This window comes from Thunnus thynnus, chromosome 13 (assembly GCF_963924715.1).
Source record: "Thunnus thynnus chromosome 13, fThuThy2.1, whole genome shotgun sequence".
Taxonomy (NCBI): domain Eukaryota; kingdom Metazoa; phylum Chordata; class Actinopteri; order Scombriformes; family Scombridae; genus Thunnus; species Thunnus thynnus.
The window spans coordinates 11,322,036-11,348,762 of NC_089529.1; the positions used below are offsets into that span (position 1 = coordinate 11,322,036).

At 39.3% G+C, this 26,727-nt stretch overlaps 3 protein-coding genes across 10 annotated transcripts in view; 1 reads left to right on the forward strand and 2 right to left on the reverse strand.

Moving 5' to 3' along the window:
- The first annotated feature begins 941 nt into the window (after positions 1-941).
- stk36 (serine/threonine kinase 36 (fused homolog, Drosophila)) lies at positions 942-7,578 on the forward strand. The gene is made up of 20 exons (XM_067607871.1): positions 942-1,287; positions 1,369-1,509; positions 1,651-1,728; positions 1,830-1,960; positions 2,051-2,300; positions 2,454-2,547; positions 2,642-2,829; positions 2,918-3,084; positions 3,199-3,304; positions 3,399-3,530; positions 3,607-3,783; positions 3,890-3,987; positions 4,081-4,144; positions 4,232-4,342; positions 4,451-4,525; positions 4,626-4,743; positions 4,837-4,963; positions 5,059-5,239; positions 5,470-6,411; positions 6,802-7,578. The coding sequence occupies exons 1-20, from the start codon at positions 1,186-1,188 to the stop codon at positions 6,895-6,897; spliced, it is 3,378 nt and encodes a 1,125-aa protein (XP_067463972.1). The 5' UTR covers positions 942-1,185; the 3' UTR covers positions 6,898-7,578.
- A 419-nt stretch (positions 7,579-7,997) lies between these two features.
- atf5a (activating transcription factor 5a) lies at positions 7,998-14,250 on the reverse strand. Its single transcript, XM_067607873.1, has 4 exons — positions 12,834-14,250; positions 11,663-11,911; positions 10,159-11,350; positions 7,998-10,064 (listed from the first exon to the last, which is right to left on the reverse strand). Exons 2-4 carry the CDS (start codon positions 11,802-11,804, stop codon positions 9,878-9,880), a joined length of 1,521 nt encoding a protein of 506 aa, XP_067463974.1. The 5' UTR covers positions 11,805-11,911; positions 12,834-14,250; the 3' UTR covers positions 7,998-9,877.
- A 5,827-nt stretch (positions 14,251-20,077) lies between these two features.
- Positions 20,078-26,727, reverse strand: part of phldb1a (pleckstrin homology-like domain, family B, member 1a) — a 34,371-nt gene continuing 27,721 nt past the window's right edge. For all 8 annotated transcript variants that reach the window (XM_067607876.1, XM_067607877.1, XM_067607878.1 and 5 more), the window contains 2 exons: positions 21,880-21,965; positions 20,078-21,152 (listed from right to left, as the gene is read on the reverse strand). In XM_067607876.1, coding sequence (XP_067463977.1) covers positions 21,012-21,152; positions 21,880-21,965 — 227 coding nt within the window. In that variant the 3' untranslated portion in view covers positions 20,078-21,011. The remainder of the gene's footprint in view (positions 21,153-21,879; positions 21,966-26,727) is intronic.

The following is a 26,727-nucleotide window of genomic DNA, read 5'->3' on the forward strand; positions in this document are numbered from 1 at the left end:
CACAGTTTAAGTACCACAAAGGAATACTAGGTTACTGTGATTCATCATCAATTTTCATATCAAGGTCAGATCTGTTGTGTGAATCGCCTACGACATCTGGTGGACAACTAAAAGAACTGGGATCCTTCTGGGATCCAGTCGTGATCAAGTTGTGTCTGATTACTGCCTAGTGGACCACTTATCCTTTAGAGCAATGACACGAGTGCAGGGCGGTGGTCTGACTGTTGTCATTCTGCATAATGCGTGCTTATACTTTTAATATTTTAAGTACGTTGTGCTGATGATACCTACTTTTGTACTTTGACTTTTATACATTTTGAATGCATGACTTGTACAATAGTGTAAATGTACACAGCTATAGGCCATTTTATACTCAAGGCTCTGAATTGTAGTTTCTTCCACGTCAGATACACAGATGGAGACGTGGAGAGGTTGAGAGGCAGAGAGGTGGAGAAAGAAAAATAATGGGAAGAGAATGAAGTGACAATCATGTAGGGTGTAGCTGGTGGCTCAACCGGCGTTTGATATAAGCACAGAAAACAATGGGCAGATATTGTAGTGCGCATTTTGTGCAGAATGATTATTGGATCATCCAGGGAGTGGCACCCTTGTCTCTTCAGATGAGGTCGCTCTCCTCCAGCCACCCGCCTCCCTGCTTTGTTTTCAGTTTTCAGTTCGTTGCCACGAACGCAACGGCGGTTGCTATGCTAAGGACCCCTGCGTACGTGCTGTCCGCAGAGATGCCAGTTTGTCACTTTTGCATTAGCATTGTAAATAAACGATGAACATATTATTTCTTGTTGAAGTACGCTATTAAAAGTCCAAGTATACAAATACTATATGTGTATGTGTGGCCAGTCAAACTTTACTATGTCTTTTGTTAATTTTGTGAAGCGGCAGTTAGACTTACTGTCGAGCAGTTTTGTTGTTACCATAACCAAAAAGTTAGAAAAAAAGAAAGTAGTGGCACAGTACATACAGTCTATGAGTGGCACACAACAGCAGTACAAGCTGTATCGCCCTAAATGAGCATTAGCATCAACTGTAGGCTGTAAACCATAACTTGTGGGTTGTAGAAATTAAAATTCAAAAGTACACGTAATCTGTATTTGTTCAGGAGGGATGAAACAACCGTCTAACAGATAACTGACCGAATCTAACGGTTAGGAAAGTTGTAGCCTCCTGATGCCGCTCGTCGTCAACATGAATTCATATCACGTTTTGGAGCTGGTGGGAGAGGGCTCGTTTGGTCGAGTTCACAAGGGAAGGAGAAGATTTACTGGCCAAGTAAGTAAATAAGTAGCTTTTGTAGTAATATGGTTTGGTAGACTGGTTTGTTTGGCCTCATGCCGTGTTTGTGTCCATCAGGTGGTGGCTCTGAAGTTCATGCCAAAGGTGGGTCGCTCTGAGAAGGAGCTCCGAAGCCTCAAGAGGGAAATTGACATCATGAGAGGTCTCCAACATCCAAACATCGTCCAGCTTTTTGACAGCTTTGAGACTGAAACTGAGGTCAACATATTATAATCTTCTGTTTAAAACACCAAGAATACATCTTAGTTCACAAAACATTAATTTGCTATTTCTAACAGTTTATGATCTTTACATTTTGAGTGAATAGTCAGAGAAGAATCCCTTATATGTGTGTAACAGGTTGTGGTTGTGACTGAGTATGCAGAGGGTCAGTTGTTCCAGATCCTTGAGGATGATGGGAGTTTACCAGAAAGTCAGGTATTCATTTTCAGTGTTATCACACATTCACATTCCAAGTTGAATACTTGAGATCATGATTTCACATGACCATTATTTGCTGATTCTCTCCTTCTTCCTAGGTCCGTGAGATTGCCTGCCAGCTGGTCTCAGCTCTGTATTATTTGCACTCCCATCGCATTCTTCATCGTGACATGAAACCACAAAATATACTGTTGGGGAAAAGCGGGGTGGTGAAACTGTGTGACTTTGGGTAGGTAGCTGTTGATTCCTCAATGGAAAATCTGTTTGTAATAATCCTTACCCACATATACAAACAATATGTGATGCAATCTTGAATCAGGTTTGCCAGGGCCATGAGCGTCTCTACGCTGGTGCTGACTTCTATCAAGGGAACGCCACTCTACATGTCCCCTGAGCTGGTGGAGGAGAAGCCATACGATCACACTGCTGATCTCTGGTCTCTGGGCTGTATCCTGTATGAGCTCCACACGGGGGCGCCTCCGTTCTACACTAACTCCATCTTCCACCTGGTGCAGCTCATTGTGAGAGACTCAGTCAGATGGCCAGACACAATGAGCGACACCTGCACGGTACAGTACAGTACAGCTACAGTGTTACTGTATGTCTTGTTTCCAGTGGCCACACATACTGCAGTCGGCCAAAGTATTGTGTTTTCAAACACTATTGTCACTTGGCAAGCTTATTACACAGTGTACACTCAAAGTCTTGTCATCCCATTTCAGAATTTCCTGAAAGGTTTGTTGACCAAAGACCCTCAGAAGCGGTTGTCATGGCCAGACCTCCTGCATCACCCTTTTGTTGCTGATGGTGTTCTAGGTGATGACATAGAAATGTGTTTTAATAGGAATTTTCAATATATGCATGACACTGGTCTGTATTTGAGATTACTGACATATGATGTCGTTTGCAGTGCTGTCAGACACAAATGTTTTCAGCCCTCTGACAGTCACACCCAGCCCAGACCTGGTGGCGCTGAAACTTAAGCAAGTGGCAGCTAAGTCGGCGCCAACTTCAGGAGAGAGCAGATTATTGCGAAAGGTCAGGGAACAGAGGGACAACAGTAACGGAGGGAAAGCGGTGAGCGGTGATGATGTGAAAGTGAGTCAAAAATGTATTTTTTTATCAACAGAATTAGTCACATGTAAATTTATGGAGGAGCTTTAAGCTGACCCATGTACATTTACAGAAAAAGAAGGATGGAGCGGGAAATGAAAGAGCTAACTGTGCACCGGCAGCGGCGTCCCATAGAGCCAAGCTTCCCTCAAGTGACGTCTCTGTTACCTCAGGTCACTCAGTCATGACAGCTGCCAATCAAAACCCCAATAATCAAGCCCACGTGAGATCAAAACACAGGTGTTTATGGAACTTAATGCTACAAAAGAGCAAGAGACAGCATTTAAATATACACTATACAGCAACAAAACAGACTGAGGTGTTTGTTCATAGTTATGGGTATTTCTGCTGCAGGGGTCAGATCAGCCGGGACTATGAACAGGAGTTCCCCTCCGTAGAAGTTGGACCACAGCTACTGCGAAGATGCACTGAGGACAGTCAGGCCACACTACATAGACAGGTCAGTTATATATTCTCTTCCAGTAACACATCTGCCTGGGTAATTAAGAAATTATCATAGAAGTGTCCCATCAGTTATTTTCTTGTTCTTTCAGGATGATGACAGTGAGGAGTTCTGGGAGAAACTGGCACAAGAATCAGATCCAAGCAGGCAGCAGAAAGATTTATTAAACTACAGTGCCATTATTCCTAAACTGAAATCCAAGATTCTTGCGTTTAAAGCTCAGGTAATTGGTTGCAATTTTCAACTGATCATGAAATGACTTGGAACAGTTTTGCATTTAGTCTCTTTTGTTTGGTCAGCTCACAGGTGGTGTTGTCAAAGAAGCGTGGCAGATTCACCAACCGCTGAGGGTCTTACGCAACCTGATTCTGAACTCTGACCTGGAGAATTCGTACCACATCAGCCGTGAGATTGGACTTCCCCATCTCCTCTTTGACTTGGTCCATGATACTGTGGAAAACTCACATTTCATCAAGGTTATTGTTTGGAAATAGAACTATATTCAACAATGCATCAGTCAGGCATCTATACAACTGTATTCTTTACTTTTTTGGTATCTTTTCCTACTTTTTTGCTGCTCAGCAACCATGGATTGTGCCAGCACTAGGAGAAATTACCATTGTGCTGCTGACCTACTGGGAGAAGCACTGTGACTGGGTGGAAGAAGAACATAGACATAGGTTTGATTATTCTTTTTCTTCACTTCAGGTGATTTTATTGAACATCACAGTTGTTTTAACTATTGTAGTTCAACAACTGTTCTCTGACTTTAGAGTGGAAGAGTTCACCAAGCCCTTCATCACAATTCTCAGTCGAACAGACCTCAATCCTTTGGCGGTAAGTACACTTGAAGTTAGAATATAGTACATAGTTATATTTAGTTTGCTTTCCAGTTTTGTGACATAGTTGTTGTCTCCTCTTTAGCCTCTGGCTGCATCTGTTTTATCCGTGTTCACACAACACGAGGTTTATGTTGAAGTTGATGTGGACAATCTAACGTCCTTGCTGAAAAATCTACTCTTGGACTCATATGAGGTACTGAATCTTTGAGAAGTAATTTGTATATTTGGCAATAATTTTACTTTTTTTTTTATATGTTATCCACTTTTGTCTGAGCTGCTATCCTCTCATCTGCCTTGTCAGCTTCAACTATCACTACCCTCTGGCTGGGGACTCTGTGATGGCCTCCTGTCTTTACTTCTACACACACTCTCTGAGGTCAGACACAAACAAAAATGTTAAAAAATATTTGCTTGAATGGACTTCAGAGATATAACTGTAATTAACCTCTGTGCTTGCCCATATTTCCTTCAAACAGCATGAAAATGGCTCCAGATCTTCCTGTTTAGATCCAGTTATGTTTCTGGATCTATGGAAAAGAATTGGCACTTCACTTGCAAGGACGGCACCAGACAGAGATTTCTGTTCAGCAAATGGTAAAACATACACAACCTATGAATCCCAACCTATTTAAACACACTTTTATGTGTTAAAAAGTTTGGTTTTTTTCATTTTTTTTTTCACATCAGGGCTGTATTCCTTTCTGTCTACTGTGCTCCTCGTCTTCACCAAGGATCCATACTCATGTATTCCTCTGTTTTGTGCGAGCGAATCAAAATGTGTATACGCTCTTGGCTGGCTGCTGAGCGCTGACTGGTTTGTGAACACGATTACCTAATTATCCTGCTGTTTCATTTTTACCATCAATCTTAGAGCGGAACCGTTGCAATAACATCTTTTATACCCTGCAGCCTCTGTTTGTTTGCTGAAGGCAGTCCTTGGAGACTTGAGGTGGATTTGAGTCACAACAGCTTGTCCGTGTTGAGCTGCCACTTGCTGTGCTTTCCTTTTGCCCTGGACCTGCCTTCACACACCATGTCCAGGATTCTGCAGTTGTATGACAGCTGTGGTGTTGTTGCAGGCCTCCTGCAGGTTAGGGCCTTCCCATGCTCCAGTTTACACCCCGCTGACTGTTGTGGCAAACATAATTCTCTGATGCAACACAGGATAACTCTTGCAATACACTCTCATCAGGCACATATTACTGTACATCTTAATGTCTCTGTACTTTTGGGAGAGCATTGTGTTGCTTGTTGTCTGCTGTTTGATCTGTGACGAGGTGTCTGGATTATTTTGTTGTTGTTTTTTTTATTCTTTGACAGGTGATTCAAACTCTTCCTCCTCCTCTACTAGAGCTGCCTCTCTCCTTGCTGAGCCGTTTGCTCCTGTGTGATCCCGAGCGCTCTGCTTCCCGCCTCAGATTAGCCGCTGTTGGCTTTTTCTCACCAGCCAGGGGCAGCCAGCTCGCTGCTTCCAGACATCAGACTGCACCAACCAGAACTGCCAGTTCTCTGCTCTCTGACTTGCTGCAGCTGGATGTGCTGTGGGACTCTGCCGTAGAGCTCCTAACTCTATTATCCCAAGTAGCCCGTTGTTCACCCCACCCCGCCTGCCTTCAGCTTCACCTGGAAGCCTCAGTGCTCCACCAGGCGCTTGCTCACTCTTATGACCAGATCAGAGCTGCCACATGCAGACTTTTGGGACATTTGGATCCGTTCAGGCCTCACACACTGACCACCCTGCAACCTCAGATTTTCAAAAGCATGATAGACTCTCTTCATGATTCATGCATGCCGGTCCGGCGGATGGCTTGCAGGGCAGTTGGGAACTGGTTGGGACATATTGCGGCGGGGGCAGGCTTGAAAATGAGTCAGTCCAATGGAAAGGGCAGTGACACTACAGGGTGGGGAAAAGAGAAGGGCAGAGATAAACTCAAGTGTTCACACCGTGAGGCAGGAGGAGATTTGGATACTATAATAGAACAAAGTGTGGATGATGAGGAAAGGAGGAGGTGGACAGAGGAAGCCGGGAGGACGGCGGCCATGCTGGCACCCCTGATCACTGACCCTGATGCCCTCACTCGTCGTCACTGTTGCGCAGCTCTGGGAAACCTGGTAAATGTTGATGGCGCTGTACCCATGCTGTTGGAGGAGGACGTGTCCAGCTTACTTCTGAGAGCTGCATGTACAGATTCCCATAATTCAGTGAGACAAGCTGCCATAGCAACCCTATGCCTGTACAGCCAGCAGGACGCAATACGTCAGGTAATGAAATGAACAGGTTACAGGAGGTCAGATGTCCACAAGGAGTTTGTTTCTGTTTGAAATGTTTTGGTTACAAGGACCTTTTTGTAATTGTTAATGTTTTCATCACGAAAAATATTTATTAAGTATATATCAAATATATTTAGTTTCTTTATGGAATAAAACAATTAACACTATTTCCTTTTAATGCCTTTAGTAGTGTTGCCTTGAGCTCATGCATTTTTTTTCATAGATCACCGCAAAATCTTTCATGGGTTTGTAAAATATTTTGCCTGATTTTAAGACAATTTTCTCTCCGTCAGTCATACCTCCATGCATGATTGTGATGCTACTTTCAACATATTCAAAAGTATTTTCAAGTTTTTCACTTTCTTTTGCATTTATTTGAAGGTCCTGATATCCCTTGATGCCAATAAGAAACTTCTTCAGGCTTCACAACACGCACCTCCCCAATGTGACTATCATCAGCTCATTGGACAGCTGTGAGTGAGTCCAGACAGTTCACTGAAAATGAAAGCAGTTAAAAATGTCATGTGTAAATAATTCTTCTCCTCCTTCCTTTACTACCCTTTTCAAAATGGGAGAGAACTACTGACAACAATTATTTCCCCTGTTTTTTTTTTTTTTAGTGTAGGCTGCAGATCAAAATGGTGCAGATAAAAAGTGACTTTTCTCAATGAATATCTGTGTTGGCTCTGCTGAAAGTATTCCTTAACAGTTTGCTCTTAATGTTATCTGATGCTTCATTTCATTTCACCAGTTGTTCTAATTTCATTAGAAAACATGTGACTGTAATCGAAATTCCACTAAACAACAACATATTTTCTTTGTAATTTGTGGAGCGATTGTTTATCATTTCACCATAATGTAGACTTACAGATTTTACTTTTCCTACTGCCCATTAATGATCATACATTGTCTTTATAAGAGCATCAAATAGATGGTGGATTAACTTCTGCATCAGTTGTTTCTCTAAAGTCTATGTCACAGCAGCACAGGTTAGTCTTTGGCTGAATTTGGGTTGTATTTAGTTGCAGCGCAGATGTCGTTGATGTTTTTTTGGGAAGGGGGATTTTCTTTATCCGAAACGAGGATTTTAAAGCTCTGTGAGATAATGTTGCGCTTTGTGATTTTGCTTTATAAATAAAATGACTTGTAAAAATAAAATGTCTTGACTTCAACTCCGCTGCACCGCGCTGAAAACTGCAAACACAAACATTTTTTTCGGATGTTTGGACGTTTCATTAATTGTTCAGTCTTTTTCGATATTGTTTCATTTTGCAGCATAACATCGACTAAATACGAAGAGCTCAGTAAAAACTCTAATAATTGATTTGATTTCCTCTCAGTAGAGTTGAAGTGTCGGGCCCGACGCGCTTGTCGGGTCCATCAGGCCCTGCAGGTTTGAACTTTGTTTGCTCAAAAAATAATCCATTTATTTCATTACATCCAAAAGGTCAAAACCTGTTTTTAAGACGAATTATACAATTTATTGTAATTTTTGCATCAGTCAGTGAAAGCAAAAATAATTTCCAGTTAATTGACTCGGAGAGAAAAACTCCAAACAAAGACAAAACACAACGGACTGAGTTGATGACACACTTTATTTCTGAAATGAAACATGTCGACGACACACAAAGGTAACATGATTAAATGAAAGTGAAATTACAAAGTGTTATAATGTGAGTTCAGATTATTTGAAATTATGCTGCCATTAAACATTTTTGGTTTTAACAACCGGAGTTGATAGTACACCGCAGGGGGGGAGGGGCAAACAGAAACTTAAATAGAAATAAATTCAGCGCTTATATTCAAGATTGTCTTCAAATAAATATGCATAGAAAAAAAATGATCCTCGGTAGGCATTTTAACAGTGACCTTAATATTTGCTTTGCAACAAATGAATTGGAAAAGATTTCCTCTTGCACCGAAGCTAACAGCAAAAGCCTAAACAAATAATCTAATGAGATTTTTTCAGTTAATTTTCTACAAAGAAAAGGCTATCACACTCCACTCCCTGAACATACAAAAGTTTTTACAAATTAGTGCAGATCAGCCAGAGGCCTAGAAAACTTATTGCCTTAACAAGCAGTTAGAGAAAGACTTGTATCTGAAATCCTAATTTTTCTATTGCAGAGAGAGAGAGAACATTTATGTAAAGACATGCAGAGGGAAGCTGCTAAACTCTACTGGTTACAATATTTGTTCATAAGAAAAAACTTTTTTTATTTTTACAAAAGGAAAACCTGTGTCATTGAAATCTTACCATGTAAATTGAAGAACAGAGGAGCTTTAAGTTTGTAGTCTCCTGCTATGAATCATCTACTGACATTTGTAGGACTGTTTCATATCCTGAGCTGCAAAATAGATTTTATAATTTTTGCAATATGCAAGTGACAAATATTGCCCAAAATACAATTAAGTGTTTCCACATTCAATTTGAGATAAATCAGTTCTATTTCGGTGACAGAATCTGTACTTTTGGACATTATTTGCAATCACCGCTGGAGAAAAAACAGGTGATTTGTTACTTAAAAAGTAATGCAAGTTATCAGGAAAATAAAACAAATACAGTAGACAATGTAATGTTACTAAAGCCGGGTAAAAATTTAGATGATTGTCCTTTATAATAAAAAAAAAGAAAAAGGGGGAAAAGGGAACTACATACCAAAAACATACAAATCCCACTAAGTAATAAATATTTAGGGTTGCATTAAACCTGAAGTCAATGAAATGCTTTGTCAAAAAGCACCAACAATATTAAAATCATAAAAAATGGTACATTTTTGATAACAAAAAGTTTTTTTTCTCTCTATCTCTATCAGCGGTTCTTTCCACAATTGTAAAAGTCAACAACAATTCTAATCTTTTAAAATATTCATAGCAATTGAAATATCATGTGCTGTTCAAGGGAGGTTAGAAATTTTTCTAGAAAAGTATTTGGATTGAAAGATGTGTTCAAAATGAAATGATGCTGTTTCACCCGTTGACACAACATACAGTACTTGACTACTTCATCCATTAAAAAGTGTGACACAGTAACTGCAAATAAAAATTTCAAATTAAAAAAAAAAAAACATTTAGTTCTATTGCTGACATCAATTCCAATGTAAGGCTATTCAAAATATTAAACCTGCATAATGAATAACATTACTTCTTCAGAAATAACCCTATTTCAATTAGTAGATTCACGCAGTGTGAGATCTATTAAAAATGATTGTCATTTAAAGCATTACAATGCCACAGTGCAGGCTCAAGTGATTAGAGTGCGAAAGCAATGGAAGCATTGAATAGAGTGTTGATTTAAAATGTAAAAAATAATTCACATTAGCAAAGCATGCATTTACCCCGCCCGCCATGAAAAAAAAAAAATTGAAACATTCAATTCTGGACAATCATAAAGACACAAAAAGCTCCACAATTTCCCTGTTATTCCCTCTTTAAATGTACTTGCAGGAGTTTGGTGTTACGCGGTCGTGTCCTGCTTGAGCCTTTGGCTACGGGCCTTGTAAACTTCAATCAGCAGGTCTTTGACATACTGGATTTCACGTTCTACGGACTCTGCCTTGTCCCGGAGCTCCCGGTTCCTCCCTTCAAGGCAATGCAACTGTTCCTCCAAAGAATCTAGCTCTGCCCTTTTTCGCTGGCGATACCTGCGTTAAGAAAAAGAACGATTAAAACGAAGATCTTTACCTGTGAAATCGTGCCCGAAGTTATATATTTTGTCAAGCGGAAACTAAAACTTACCTGTGAGCGGCAGTTTTGTTCTGATCTCTCTTCTTCTGTTTGCGCTCCCCGCCTTCTGCTGGAATGATGTCCTCTTCGTATTTGACAGCACAGTGGTCCTCCTTCAACCTACACGCTTGTCTGTGCCCTGAAGACTCCAAGTTCAGACTCTCCCTAGCCATTAAAAGACACTCTGGGCCCTGATCCTCGAGGAAGTTACAGTGTAAATCATGTTGCCCTATCTGTAGACTCTCTGCTTTGACGTGTTCATTGATGTTGCCTAAGAAGCTATGATAGGCCTCAGACTGTGGTGTTGCTGGAAGATAACAACCTTCGCTGCTCTGGGTCTTCCATGAAACAGTAGCTTTTGTCACCTCCACACTAGTTTTGATACTGTTCAACACCTCGCTGCTACCAGTGCCTCCGCTGACCTCTCTCATGCTATACATCAACAGATCCTCTTTCTTATGAGGGGCATCAAGTGATCCACCAAAACCAAACCCACCACCAACACCCTTTGCACCACCTATGACATCTTGACCGAAACAGCAATTTTTGTCGTCTTTTGGTAGAACGGCACATCTTCTGACTTCGACTGCGCTGCCCAGACAGTAGCTTTTCCCTACCAGCTGCTCTTCTTCTACGCAGCCGTAGTTGTTGCCTGCGAGGGTCACGGCTGAGTTACCTGAGTTATTTCCTTTGGAACCCAACAAACTGCTATCGTAGCCTTCACTGACCCTCACACCATCAGGAACTCTTTTCCTACCACACCCACTGGGGCGACTGCAGCTGTACGGGGCGTGTCTTGGAATTTTGGATCGCCCAATGGGCCCACCACAGATGCTCAGCAGGTCCAGTTCTCCGGTTGCCAGGGTAACAAGAAGTGGGCTGGATTCCGATTGGTTGGATGTAGAGTATGATGCGTATGGCAGCTGACTGAACGGCTGAGGACCCGCTGGCAGTGGACCCCTGTCGCATTTTCCCAGCCTTGGCCCTTTCTCTGGCAGTGGTTCAGACAGGAAGTAGTCCTCTAGTTGGGCAAGTTCCTCTTGCAGCAGAGAGGTCATGACCTCCAAGTCAGAGGGCACCTGGATATCATTCTGAAGGGGTGAAGGGGGAAGGGAGGCATTGGTGGAGGAGGGAGGGGAAGGAGGGTTCGGGAGGTACGAGGAGAAATCCACTTCTTCCGTCATCCAGTCAGTGAGACCATCACCTATTAAGGAGGGGAAAATATTGCAGTCGTTACAAACTAACAGATGAAGGAAAAAGTTACAGCTAAGTAATAACGTTCATGCAAATATTAAATAAATATCAGTCATCCAACATTGCATGTAGCAGTTTCCTAAAGGCATAACCTGATCGACAATAGTAAATGCAAAGCAATATTTTTTTTTAGAATAAAGTTCGAGCATATATTGGGCATAGCTACTTTATTACTTACTGTTCAAGAAGGACGAATGTGCTGCAGTGCCGAGCCCACCTGAAATGGGGAAAAATATAAAAAAGCGTACTCGCTGCAACTCACCAATTAAGTGCTGACTCTCCTCTGACACCTCCCCCCTGCACCCCTGTGATTGGCTGTGGTTAGCCTGTGGGTGAGAGAGAGCGAGGGGGTCTGCCGGGCAGACACGAAGAGTCTTCCAAACAGGAGCTGATGTTGCCATCATTTTGTCTGCTGGTGCTTTGATTCAGTCCAAGTCCAAGCATATGCTGAGAGCAAGCAGGGTCTGACAGATGGGCCACAGAGAGCAGGGCTGGGTGAGCATAATGAAACCTAGAAGGTGAAACAGAAGCGGGGATCAGAAATGTGTCCGGCTAAAATGATCCAACTTGTTCTGTCGGTTGATGGCTGATTGATGATGATGATTGCTGTCCTCAGCAAGTTTTTCAACATGACTCAGTCTGTTTTGACAGAGAGGCGACAATGAAGAAATCACCAGCAAGTCCTCTTGTACGAATCATGGGTTTCAGTAAAATTCACAATTAACTCTCACGAACAAGTACATTTATAGCAAATGTCAATTACTGAAAAAAGCAGAGTAGAAAATAAACTATTCCAAAACCCAAAACCCTCAGAATTGACACAGTCAGTGATACAATAGTAAGACCTGAGTCCTCTGGGCTTTGAACTGTCTCAAAGCAAAATGCACTTGACATCCTCAAAACACATGGGACCTATGACGCTGTCAGGGGCCCAGCTGTTGACAAAAAGCACCAGCTTAACTACAGCATCTCTCTATCTGAGAGAGAAAGATCATTCAATTGGATTAAGGCAGATTAGCTCAATCTCATGTTCTTTTAGATGAATCACCTTTGATCACTTAAGCAGTTTAAATGACATAATGTGAAATCTAAATGAAAACCTGACGAGACTCTACAACTGAAAGTGGCTGAAATGTGATACCAGTTTACAGTACATAGAGGTTGTACTGTAATTTACATTACATATAACTTATCTTAGTAACACAGCTGTCTTATAAACCTTGGGAGGAACGTTACTAAAGAAGCATGATAGGCAAAATAGACTATTTGAAGATATTAAAATAGAAGAAATTGTATATAGCAGAACAACCAGTCAAAGAACAGACCTCTCTGCAACTGTATGTGCAACACAAGGAGATAAACTGCGACAATAACAACATAGTAACAAACTTGCCACAGCTGTATGAATGGCGAGTAGAGAGAGTGTGACTTACTCCATTCTTGCAGAAAAACTGTAGAGCTTTTGGGGGTGCGTTGCAAAAGCAAAGCACGACTTCTTTTCGGGTCCAACTTGTTCACGAATTTAAAGAGCCATTTTTTTTTTTTTTTTTTTAGCTCGGGATATCCAGAACAGCGCAAAAAAAGGACGAGCTGTTGCTTTGTTGTGGTCGACCTGTAAACTGAGGAGCAGCTTAATTGTGAGAAAGCATCAGTTTCTTTCACACCTAGCAACCAACTGCGTCACCGGCACAACCCGTGCTGTGTGTGGATCCCTCCGCCCCCTCCCTCCGCGCCTCACCGTACTGAGTGTAGATCCCTCCGCCCCCGCCCTCCGCGCCTCGCCGAAGGACATCCCACAAACTCACCGCTGTGCGCCTTTGTGAAAACAGCGCCTTTACTCGTTACTTGTTGCTTGTTTCAAACGCGAAACAGCAGGAAACTTAAAACAACCCATTAGAGAGGCAGAAGATTTAGCATAATTTACAAAATGAGGATATAATTTAAATATATTAATATGACATTGGATAGTAGTTAACTTTCAATGGAAAGGATGGAAATATCTGTAAAAAAAATCAAGGAAATAGCCATAGTTTTAGAGGACAAAGGCTAAATTCAGCGTCAATAATTAACTGTGAAATCTCCCCTCTGAAGTGTAAGAGAAATAATAAGTGGTTCCGGCTTTGTTTTAGTGTTTAAATCGTAATCCAAAAAGTAATTAAATTACTTGTAACGCGTTACGCCCTGTCATTGTTTTCCCCATCGAAGGTTGTTGCTATAGAGACGGGGCAGTACCGACGGGGCGTCGCCATCTCATTGAAATGAAAGTCATCAACCTGCTGATAGGCTTGGTTTACGTGGACGCGGCTGTCAAATACAGACCCGCACTACAGCTCAGAGACTGTACGTTATTATGTGGCATGGTATTGTTTTGGAGTGGGACTATTTGATTTACAACATACTTTGTTGTTCAGTAGAAGTCTTGTGTGCTGTTGCATCTCTGTTGCATCAGTGGTCCAGGCTCACAGCGATTGGCTGCGCGTGCTCCGACTGACGCGCCGTCATTGGTTGGAATAGGTAACATGTGAAATTTGATTGGTCGACGGTAGGCAAGGCAAAGCATCACTTTGTTGTTGTCTTTTTTTTCTTTTTTTCTTCTGCAATGCAGAGTGTGCACATGTTTCACGTAAACAAACCGGGTGTGGAGAACAGTGCTGCAGTTTTTAAAGCTGAGAAAAGCTTTGACATTTTGTGATGCAGTTTTGACATTTATATTGTCAAAACAGAACAGCTTGTGGCAAGCCTTTTGTAAAAATTTCTGTCTATATAGTTGAGCAAACTGATATGTCATTTATTATCATTGGCCTCAGACTACTAAAATAGGACTCTACTGTATGTTATCAGAGACATACAGTCTCTTTGTATTATTTTACAATTACTCTTGCTCATGATTTCATTTTTATTTGATTGACTTATTTAATCAATAGCTGTCAGCTCATATTTGTATCAACTTTACTGTTTGTTGTGTATTGAAATGACATTGAGTCAGCGAGTAATGGAAGATAAATGAATCACCTCATGTTGTTAACTGTCATCCTAATATACTTTGAGAATCCTTATTTTTATGGTTAACTTAGTGAGACGCAGCTGGCGGAACCAAATTAATTTACCGGTAATGACTGTCAATAACAATTATGTGAGGAATAAAGCTTTGTTTTTCCCCTTTCAGCAAATCCCGAAGCTGAGTGAATGTGCTGTTCTCCTGTTGCTATAGCAATAGCGGACACTGCCCCCTATTTTAGACTTGTTTTCTGGTTGCTGTTGCCATGGGATTTGCATCTCTCTCTCTTTCTCTCTCTCTCTTTCCCTCCATACCTACTGTTTTCCTCCCACCTCACCTCTGTTTCTGCACCCCTCTCCATACAACTCTTCCCCCATCTCATTTGCTGAGTTGCATCTCTGTGACATTATCATTTTTCCAAAACCAATAGGCTTACTTCCTTTTCTGCTGAATTTCCATATTGACGGGACACTCTCATCCATCCTCTAATAGATTTGTCCGCCGAGTAGCGTGTCTGTGTATTGAGTGGAAGGCGGGAAACATCCAACTTGAATTGATTGCACATAATCACATTATTCACAATGGCTAAGTGAAACATATCATTTGAATGAAGTTAAAGATTCCTTCCAGTCATGTTGTAAGGCATAAAAATACTGTGCTGTGAAGAATAATTTGTGTCTGATAAGGTTCTTCCACACAAAAAAGTTGATTTAACTAGTTAAAAATTCTGCTACTGCTTCTCCTTCACTGAAAAATTGGGAATCAATGACCAGTACTGGACACAACATGTCACATATTTCACTGAAAAGTACATTGTGATGTCACAAAATCATCATAAACTAAGACTTCAAGTGAGCAGAGAGAAACTTTTGCTTTTCTCCTTTCAGCAAACTCAGACACACTGTATCTACAGATTGTATTGAATTTGAGTAAAATGTTCTGATTTACATAAATCCGTTTTAATCTGAGTCATTGAAAGGGACAGCCTTCTCACAGAAGAGCTGTTCAGCAAAATGCCCACCAAAGCTTCTATATAAGTGGAGTGAGATTTGTAGAAAGGCAGCCTGATGCAATCTAGATAAATGTGGTCGTAATGGAGACCAGATTGAGATAGTGGTAGCTGGTAAAGTTGGAGGGTCTCCCAGGAAATCGCTGACTGCTCTCTCTGTCTGTATTAATTGGTCCACTGAGGGCTTTCTGTTTGCGCATCATAAGAGAAATCCAAGGTGCTGTTCATGACAGCGCCGCTACATTTCCCTGTTGTCTCCGCTATTAACTACAATTTCCTGTCATTCATCAATAAGATATATAAAATGTGTTAGTCACACAGCAAAATACCATTAATTCTCCATTTTTTATTTTAGATAAACAAATGGGGACATTGTCTCAGAGCATGATGTGGATAATCTAAATTTTCCAGGTTGTTAAAACAACACAACCAAACTTAACAATCGGTGAATTAAAGGAAGCCTGTTAGGCGACATGAACAACTTTGGATCCAAACTGGACTTGGATGTATTTGAGATATTTGTAATTGTTGTCTGTAGCGACATTAAGCTGCCCATTGATACCCAAATTCATTGTCTGAATATTGTGTATGAGCGGAGAAGTCAGAAAAGTCGATGCTGCATGCCAAGTGCACGTATGGCACGTTAGTGAGGGTTACACCATCATTTCATCATCATCTCTCTCAGAATTTATTGTCCTTAACTTTTGCCCCTCTTTGAACATACGATGAAAACATGGAATTCATGGTTACAACTTGTGAATGGAAGCATCTCAGAGGGGATTTGTGGTTGTTTTTGTGTGTGTGCGTGTGTGTGTGTGTAGCCTACAAATCACTCCCATTTGTTTCTGTGTTTGGCATAAAAACAGTTGATCAAGTCTCAAAAAAAAAAGTGACAGGCATAATATAGTTTTCAATCATGAATGTTTAAACTAGGCTTCATTTGCATTCAGCCGTGACAGATGTGAACCAGCCAGTCACATGTTTATGTTTATTTACTGCTCCTCAAGGACTTCATGGTAAATTTGAGGTGTTTGATGTAAAGGACTACAGTGTCTGTTTAGTCTTCCTCTGGGATGTCACAGCTTTTAGAAGATCACTAACTCCTAAAGGCATCTTAAATGAAGCCGTGCATGGCACACAGAGCTCAGCCTGTGCTGACCTTGCATGATAAAAATTAAAGCCCATAATGTAAAAGTTTACTTCACTATCAGCAAACAAGTTAATAGATTGACACTTGTTCTAGATGGAAAATTGTTTAGCAAGAATGAAAAGCCTTGTATAAGAAGTTGTGGGGGAGAAAGTTATAGAATTTGCAGAAATTACAAATGAAGTGAACAAAAACAGAACAACAATAATAGCAAAATAACCTATATTTACTGTAATATAATAGTCAAGGGTCACAGATTTTTACTTAGACTTATTGTTCGTGCCTCACTTGTGTTCCTCAAAATTTTAGCTCTTTAAGCAAACATGACAAACAGGTCCCAAATGACTTCTCAATGTCATTCACAGCACTCAAGCTGTGTCATGCTGCTCTGCAGAGCTACTTAAACCCCAGAGGCTCAACGTCTGTCACCTTTGAGCTTTACACAGCCAATATTTATTCAGGCCATATGCTTCATTGGCATAAGACAATTTATAACTTAATACACTTATCAAAACTGAAAGAATAGTTGCACTGTTTTTTTTCTTTTTTTTTTTTTTTTACAAATATGTCTTAAAAATACTCACATATTCATATGTATAGTATACTGAAATCATGATTGGTTGCTGTAATTGGTCGTCATGTTTATACTGGCCGCAAAGTGATCCTTTTTTATATTTTTCAATTTCAATATAAGAGAAGAGGCACAAAATCCACAGTCCTCTTGACTTACTGTCCCTCTGCCATGGCTCAGCAAGCAAACACCGTCTGAGGAGGCACAAAGAGGGAATTTAAAACTAAAAACATACATTAGTAACTTTGGAAGAAACCAACTTGATCTGACAAACTCAGACTGCTGAAACCTCATATTAGTTTTAACTTAACTAACAAAGAATCAGGATTGTGGGCTTTGTCCCACATCACTTATATCACTTGAAATGGCTCCAGGATGTGAGTGGATTAAGACAGATTTTTTAAAAACACAAAGTTATCTTTTAACTTAACTGTCACATAACTTTATTCTGTATTGACACTGGACTTTAAATTCTAAATGTTAATGAATCTGTTTAAGTACAGCAATTAAAACTGCTGGCTTAACTGTATGATACCATTACATTTGTATTCATCATCATTTATCATTTCCATCAAGTGAAGCAAGCGCTGACTTAATGTAGACTTGTGGGTAATCTGCACAAATGACATATGCAGTCTTTGTAGTGTCTGTGATGTAACAGTGATTGTACAGTTGATTTTATTTATTATATTTTAGTCGTGTAACTTTTTTATTGAGATTATTAATTCAACTGTAAATCAAATTTCTACATCAGTGAATTTAGAAACAAACATATACACTGATTGTAAAGGTGAAGGTCATGGTTCCCCAAAACAATAACGTAACAGACCAGAACATTTTAAATAGAGCTTACATAGAGATGAAGCAATAACGTCATTATTTTCTGATACATCCACTTTCATTTTTACACCATGTAACTGTTTTTACTATTTGACAAATAAAACAGGGACTGAATACTGTACATACAGTTTGATATTCGACACTTCATAAAGTTTTCACACTGTGTTGATACTGGAAAGTACTTCACTTTCATGTCTGGCAGTCAGTGAAATAAAATAAAAACACTACCCCACACTGGGGTGCAGCTGTAGTGTTCATATGGATGTTTTCGTTGGCCTCATTAGGTCAACGCTGGCGCTTTTAGTTATTTTCCCCTCTGGATATTTTTCAGATATCATTGTTGTGCTTGCCATGAAATCCGAAAACATGTTTCTTTTTATTGTAATTTAATGATTTGTGTATCGTGTACGCCATGTTGAATTAATGACTGTCATTTTGCATTCCCTTCAAAGAGACTGAAGATGATTTGTTCAAAGCTGTAAACAGTGAGCATGGAACTTTCACTGGTGTATCAGATGCATTTAGTGAAAGATGCTTTCATCTTGTATGTCTCTGTCTGCTACGAGTGTGTGTGTGTGTGTGTGTGTGTGCAGGCATGTTGGGCAGGAGATATTTCTCTTTAATCTCCTAAATTACTCTGAACTCACATGTGGATATGAGAACTTATAAATTACAAATGTCTGTGCTGAAATCTTGTGAAGGACGTGGGAGTGGAAGTTCTTTTGACAGGTGATGGTATAAACTTGCCCTCTGAGCCGAGTGATATCTCCATTTCATCAGAATCTTTGAGGCTGTTTTCAGACGAGGTTAATATCTCCCATTAATATTGACAAAATCGTGTGAAACCTTTACTAATCCACAGCCTGACTGTCTTATTTGTGCTCTAAAGGCCTGGAGGAAAGGTCAATCTGTGTGCGTGTGTGTGAAAGTGAGGGGAGATCACTCTTGGCTAATTAATATTTCACCAATAATAAGGCTGGGTGTCAGTCATGCTCATCACCACCGTAATGAGCTCACACTGTTTATTATTCAGCCGGGCGCACCAGAGACTCAAAGAACGGCTCGACGTGTGAAAAGCTCCTCCTAAGGTCAGAGAGGCACAAATGGTGTGAACGCTGTCAGTGTATCCAGCGTCTCTAATGTCTGAGTTAGTAGGAACCTTTACCTGCACTGTGCTGGAGGAGGATTGGATGTTCATTTTAATAAATATCACTAAACATAACATGTTTTTCTCTACAAACCGGAGAATTAAAAATTAACATTTCAAGTGCTGAATCTAATTTGTACCTGTCAGGGGCAAGGTGTGTTTCTGTGATTACCTACGCGTCTGTTAAATATTCCAGTGATCCCTGCAATAAATTAATCACACACACACACACACACACACTCACACACACACGCACACACACACACCAGTCATACATTATTTATCCATGTGCACATGCACCTCTCTTTCACTTATTTGAACTAATACGGGCACGAGAAGAGACGCACTGTGTGAATATTTTCATATAGAAACTCACACAAGAACTTGTTTTTGCTTGACCGGAAAAAAGCGGGAAAGTTTTAGCGAGGCGTCTTTTCCATAAGATTTTTTTTTTTTTTTTTTTTTAAGTATGATTTCAAATTTCTCTATGTTGAATCATACATGTTAAGTTGCATGTAATTTCATTTCATGTTTTTTAGCCTGGTTTTATTTTTATGTGACCTACCTAGTGCGCAGCGAGCCGTATAATTAAACACACTGTGCCAGAAATACACTCAGCATGTGGGGTCAATACTTCCGCAACAGCTTCTGTAGATAATCGGAGCTAACGAGACAATTAACTAATTAAACCACCTGACTGTTCTTATGTAAATACAGAAAGTTGCAGTTTCTTAAAGGGGAACACCTATTGTGTGCTCTCATGTAAATGTGAATGGGAGCAGCTCATTAGGGTGTGTGAGATTGTTTTAAAGAAAGCTGGTAATTAATTAACTTGTTTGTGAGGATACTGAAAGACTAATTAAGGAAGCAAGAACACGTTGGTAACTGTGTGTATTCAGTTTAGCCCATTTGTCAGCAACAAACTGCCAGTTTATCAGACAAAACAAACCAACCGTTGCATCATATGTTGCATCATATATTTTCATTTATTAGATGTACATGGTAGTTTTACAATAATGTTATAGGACTTTAATATAATCTCATTTATGAATTTTGTTAAAATACTAATAAAAGGTTTTTCTTTGACATATTTGTGTAAAATACACATTAATGTTGCGTTATTTGAATGAAAAGCCCTTCGGAACAATATATAGAGTGATATCAACATTTGTATTGTAACAGTCTGACAAAACATTACATAAAGTATTTGGCACCAAGTAATGTTTCGATTGAATAAGTAACATAATTATATCTCTTTTTAAAATATTTTAGAATATTTGCTCATAAAATATGTTTATTTAATAGTGTTTTGAAAGATTAAGAGATTAAATTTTCATCTGACAAAAGTTAAGGGAAAAAGTACAAATGTATCAAAAAGGGGAAGAAAAAAAAAAGGCATCAGTCAGAATGATAACACTGCACACATAGATCAGCTTCAGAGGTGTAAACAGTTTGAGCTTATATGAAGTAAGAAATCTTCAAAGTATTCCTCCTGAAGCCTCAAGAATTATTTTGTAATTATTAAAAATGTGTTTTGGTGACAGAATGTAATTGATCTAGTTGAGAGTTCCCTCCATAGATCCACTGGCAGGTTGCTCAAACTATTTTCCTTCTCATTCTGGCTAAGAGATAAATACAACTCATAAATTCTTTGAAAAGCACCTGTCGTTACTAAGCCTTCATTTGCGTGAAGGCATCAGGCTTTTTTTTTGTGAGAACCGTAGATTATTCATCTCCTCAGATGTCCATCTGTCACACACCATCAAACTGTGTGTCACCGATTTCAGCTCCGGCTCCGCTTCAACGGACAAGCAGCAGAGAGCAGCTCAGGTTGGCTTCCAGGTGTCTGGGTGCTCGCCCGGTCCCTGTCATCCTCCAAATCTGTCACCCAGTGGTCCCTCAGCTCATGAACTGCGTGTAGCCCTCGGCACCCGTTACTATGACATCCATCCAGATCCTCATGGCCTCCGGGGACGGGGCCACCATGTAGTAAAGGCGGTCGTGAGTTTTCACACAGAAGGTCAAAGACGGATTGGGGCTCTGGAGGATCACAGGGAGAGAGGGGGAGACTTTTTTTTTAGACCAGAGAAAGCAAACTGCACCTGTTGTATCTTTTTCCTCAGAGACTCTTGTCTGAACAATAGAATATATGAAATAGTTCAAACATAATTGAGACAGATAGTCTGTTTAAAATAGACCTTTTTTAGAGCCTGTAACATTGTGCATCTTTGCAAGTTCAGGTAACTGATTAATTAAATTTAAAAAGTAGCAAAAACAACTTAATCCAGGTTCATTTAGATCCTTTACATGCCTCTAAAAATAGCTATTCATTATAATTTTTATGTAGCAAAGACATTTTAATTATGTTCACATACTCACAGATGCTCACCCCTGACATTTGTTACTGTTATAATAAATTGTGAGTGACTGTAGAAATGTAGTTTTATTCTAAAATTAGTATATCTACAATTAAGACCTATCAAACAAAATTATACATGCTAGTAAAATAAAAGTTTGTTATACGTGATTGTTGGAGTTAGAGATAGTTCAAACCTTCACTTAGAAAATAATGATTTTGAGTACAGAGTCATCTGTGATTTTGAAATACTGAGCTCACTTTTTTCCATTATGAATAAATAGCAGTTTTGAATTAAACCCGTCAGATTTTATCCCATTCAGTCTACTGATAAATGTATAATTGATAAACATCCATGCAGAACGTTAAGAAAACAGTTGATGAAGTAATGACAAAAAGAGAGTTGGTTACCTTGGCGGCACTGCGTAGGTGATCATAATAAACCTCTTCAATCGCCTGAAAGTAAATGAGCCCTTTCAGCTTGGTCTCATGCTTGTCTGAGAGGAGAAAAAGAGAAAAAAATATTAAGATACAATACATTACGTCTTGTACTGATGCAAGACCTCAGCCAGCCCAAGCACCAGACAGTAAAGCCAGCCAGTGATGTGAGGATACATATTGTGTGTGTTTGTTTTTTTGTCAAATATTAACAGATCAATTGCAAAAGACTTTTTTTAAAACAAATATTTCTTATTATTTTTGGACCCAGGATCACACCTGTAGAAAAATAAATTAGATTTATGGTATATATGGTATATTTCATGTTACAGTATTCTGCCTCAAAACATCTGGCCTTATATTTACAATGACATCTTATGAAGGCATTTTAACTTGAAATAGGGGCAACCATAGAATAATTTAAAACAACAAAATAAGATATACATTTCCTTATGCCTCTAAATGATCTGTTTAGAAATAAATGACTCCAAAAAACTAATGAACACCAGGCACAAAAATCAAAATTTTTAGTTTTAAAGTGCTTCGTCCACTTTGAGTAGGTAAGACAAGCTTACTGCAGAGGTGAGAGGAATATGTATGTGAGTTTCCTGCTGGAACAATTGTTAAATGGTACACATATAAAATGCAAATATAATATAATCAGGTAACTTATCCGAGTTAAGATATAACAAACTGACAAACATGATGAAACAAACTACACTGTCGTGACTTTTCCCAGGAAGTTGGCTAAAATAAATTTCCAAGTGAGCAACAAGTTAATTTTATTGGCATCACTTTATAACCACCATCAATGACGGACTTATGTGTGATTCACTTTCCTCTGTCTTTTCTTTCAGTGATGGATTGAAAAAATATAACTCAACAAGTCTAAAAGTGCCCAAAGCTCAGAGCTATTCAATAATGAATAGCAGGTATATTTGAATGGATGAGGATTGTTGTAGCTTAGTTGGATTACTTTATAGGAGAAATCTGTATCTTTTTTCATTCAGTCAGTCAAATCTTTATTTAAGCCTCAGAAATCATTGAGGTTTCCCTCATTTGCAATGATGTGGAGATACAGAGTTAAAAAAAAAACAAAATGTGTAGGGTTAAATAGATCAGAAGAGGACAATACTCAGTGAAAACAGCTGCACACTGAGGTGAAATGGTTTGAGATCATAGTCTTGAATTGTCCAGGGGTAGTGAGAGTGTCGATCCTGAGGATGTGTTGAAGATAATACTGTGTGTTTAGTACACACAAACTAAAGGCAGATTTTCCAAGTTCAGAATAAACCTGCAGGACTTGAAGCATAAGACAGTAGAGTGAGTTTGTGTCCTGTGGTCCAGTCCAACATAGATGTTCTATTGGATGGTGAATGTCCAGTAAGGGGTTTAAGGATGAAAACATACAAGTTTATCACGCCTCTGTGCCAGAGAGGACCAACGAACTTTGTCATACAGAATGCAATGGTGAGAGTTGTAGGGGTCTCTGCTAATGAATCTGAGGGCAGAATGAGTCAAGGGGTTTGAGGGTGGAAGCAGCAGCATGTCTGTAGATTACATCACCATAATCAAGGACTAATAGAAAGACTTGCTCAACTATACTTTTCCTACAACTCAAAGGGAAGCTGGATCTGTTTCTGTACAAAAATCCAACTTTTTGCCGCAGTTTGATGATGAGATTTTTAATATGATATTTAAATGTAAATGTTTCATCAAGCCGAATACTATTTATACTCAGTGACTCTAGCGAAAAAAGTATGAACTTTGTTTTGCTTGCATTGAGAACTAGTTTAAGGGTGACAAGTGCATCTTGAGCACTAAAAGAAAGTTGTAGGTTATCGACAGCAAGTTGTACAGAATCAGAAAGACAGGGAGGTTTGGATTTTAGTCTATAAATATTGAGATCGCTGTTGTCTCCTCCTTTGTACAAAGGAATTACATGAGCAGACTTCCAGTTACTGGGAATTATACCAGTTGAAATTAAAAGATTAAATATGCTATTTGCTCAGTGATAAATGGAGTGGAAATCTTTAAAAAGAATGGATCGAGTTTATCTGTTCCAGTTAATTTCCTGGGATTAATGGTTTGTAGTGCATCGGCTACTTCAACAGGAGAAATAGGTTGTAAAGTGAACTGAGAAAAGTGGTTTACAGGTTATATACAAGCACTATTAATAGGTGTGGATCCTGTATACACATCCTTAAACAAATGACCAGTGGCAGCAAAATGCTTATTAAAAGCTGGGCAGATAATACACAGTTATTACATTTGACATGTGCAGGTAAAAAATTAATTGTAAATAATAATTTGATTTGGTTTTCCTTACAGAGGCTGTGCATTTATTTCTCAGTTGCCTAAATGCAAGTCAATGGGATGTGTCCAGGCTCTGTTTCTTTCTTTAAACAGAGTTGAAAGTTCAGGGGAAAACCTAAGATTTGATCTTTTATTCTGAGCTTTTTGAAAGGTGCATGTTTATCCATGATTGCAAGGAAGTTCTTTGAGAAACAGTCTAATGCCATTTCAACATCTGGGATTTCAGAAGTAAAATGAATATCACTATGATAAAGGTTCATTAAAGATTCTTAGATTTCTTTTGACAACATTTCTAGATTGTGTTCTCTTTAATCTGTATCTCTAACACAATCAGCTGGTCAGTGATCGCTTATTCCAAGATCGAAAACACCAGTGGCAACAATTTTATTACTCCTACTGGTTAAGATAAAATATATTAAAGTGGATCTGTTATGATCTTTTGGATTGGGCCTGGTAGGGTCAGCAATCAGATGTGAAATGTTCAAATTGTTGCACAGTTCCTTTAGGTGTTCAGAAGTGTTAAATAACCAGTCAAGATTAAAGTCACCTATGATTATCAGTTCTGAATAGCATATTGAGAGATTAGGTCCTCCAGTTTAGCTGTGGAGTCAGCTGAAGGAGGCCCGTTGATCGCTATCACCACAGTGGAATTGTGGGACACAAATTCAATTTTCAGGGCAATAAATTCAAAGCATTTAGGTACAGTAACAGCATACAGGATAGATTCATTAAAACAACTCTTAACATATATATCAACACCCCCACCTTTACCAATCCTGTCTTTCTATATGTATTGTAACTATTTATGGACACATCAGAATTAGTGATGCTTTTTTTAAGCCAGGTTTCTGTGACAACCAGAATGTGAGGATCTGCCTGTCAGACCGATATGTTTAAATGATCAATTTTTTTTTCCTGCTGACACAAACTTCTGATCTTCAAATGAATTCATCCTAAACCATTTCTGGATTTAAAAGTATGAGGATTGTCTAGGCAGAGTGAGGTGGACTCGGAGTGAGGTGGTGAGGAGACAGTAGGCTGAAGGGGAATTGTTTTTAGGTTTGGTGTCATGACAGACCGCTTTGAATGTTGCAGATTTATTCTTGAAGTAATCCTGACAGGAATGGCCAAACTGTTTAATACAAGGAACTTGTTTGAAACCAAGTCTCTGCTGTGTACAGTAATTTGTGGGTTGCCTGGGTTGACGGAGGGGAATTACTTGGTTTCAGCGTTAGGTCCATATTACAGGCTAAGAGCAATTTGCCTTTTTTGTTAAGATGTTAACCATCGCAAGCAAATAAATCATGCCTATTCCAAAATGTATTAAAACTGTTCACGAATGGGATGCTATGGATAAAGCAGTATCCTTTCAGCCAAATATGCAGCTGCCAGATACAGTTAAAATTTACATGGCCAAAACACGACGAGGGCAGAGGACAACAACACAGACAACACATTGTTGCAATAAAATAGTGCAATAAAATCATGTTTGAGTGTCTCCAATTGCTGATACTTGATGTCATTTGATCCAATATGTAAGAACGGATGCAGCAGTGGGATATTTTTCAAGCAGGTCAGGGAGCGTTGAGTTTATGTGGCTTATCTGAGTCATTTTTAAAATGATTAATTTTCTTTTTACTATCCAAAAATTCAATATTCTTCCATAAAAGTAGTTTGTGGAGAAACAATATCTTAAATTGAGATGGAAAAGCCAGACACAAAAACAGTTTTAGGAGAAAGGTGTAAAGTCTTTTTCCCAGCAACACATAAATCCATGAATAGGTATGAGCAGTGCTGTATCAGAGTAAAAGTTAATTAGAAGTGCAAGTCTATTTCAAGCTATGCCTGAAGTCTTTACCATCCTATTAATTTGACTTGTTTTCTTCAGTCATACTTTCTGGATTGTCTCTGTGGTTTTTTTGTAGCCTTTTCCCTGCTGGCGAGGTGGAGATCTTTTGTAAATCTTAAAAAGAAATGTCTCTTTTATATATCAGATTTGATCTTTCAGTTCAACATTTCCCTTCAAGCAGGTCAGACCTTCTGTCCAGTCCTTTGGATTGTCATTCCCTATTCACGGAGTATCTTTAAGCATTTTAAAATCACTTCATACTCAGGAGTTTGGTAGTTGTGTTTCAGTAAAACCTGAGGATGCTTGTAGGATGAAGCTTATCAGACACAGTTACTGGACTCATGAGGTTATCTAGTTTGTGGTTAAACCATAGACGTATAATGTGAAGGACTTTTCTCTCCTTTAAGATCAATTTTCATCAAATCAAATCAATTTAAAGAGTTTCTGGATTCCAGTCTTGTTCAGATAAACAGTGGTCTCCTCTTTTCGTCTCCTCCATGCACACTGGAGCGCCTGGCTAAGAGACAAACATCCACCAACAATTAAAGGCAGTCTTTTGAAATACGTCCGACACTTTCTCTCGCTTTCCCCTTTTTCCATAAGTCAAAACTGCTTAGTAATGAGATAAATGTTTTTGAAATGTGAGTTTCGTTTTA

What these genes read in the sequence shown, in the direction of transcription:
- stk36 (XM_067607871.1), top strand. Translation starts at nt 1,186, where the DNA reads ATGCCGCTCGTCGTCAACATGAATTCATATCACGTTTTGGAGCTGGTG. An exon ending in GTGAAACTGTGTGACTTTGG is followed by an intron (nt 1,961 to 2,050) that starts GTAGGTAGCTGT and finishes ATCTTGAATCAG; the next exon opens with GTTTGCCAGGGCCATGAGCG. An exon ending in AGGCCACACTACATAGACAG is followed by an intron (nt 3,305 to 3,398) that starts GTCAGTTATATA and finishes TTGTTCTTTCAG; the next exon opens with GATGATGACAGTGAGGAGTT.
- atf5a (XM_067607873.1), bottom strand. Translation starts at nt 11,804, where the DNA reads ATGATGGCAACATCAGCTCCTGTTTGGAAGACTCTTCGTGTCTGCCCG. An exon ending in GGAGAGTCAGCACTTAATTG is followed by an intron (nt 11,351 to 11,662) that starts GTGAGTTGCAGC and finishes CCTCCTTAATAG; the next exon opens with GTGATGGTCTCACTGACTGG. An exon ending in AACAAAACTGCCGCTCACAG is followed by an intron (nt 10,065 to 10,158) that starts GTAAGTTTTAGT and finishes TTCTTAACGCAG; the next exon opens with GTATCGCCAGCGAAAAAGGG.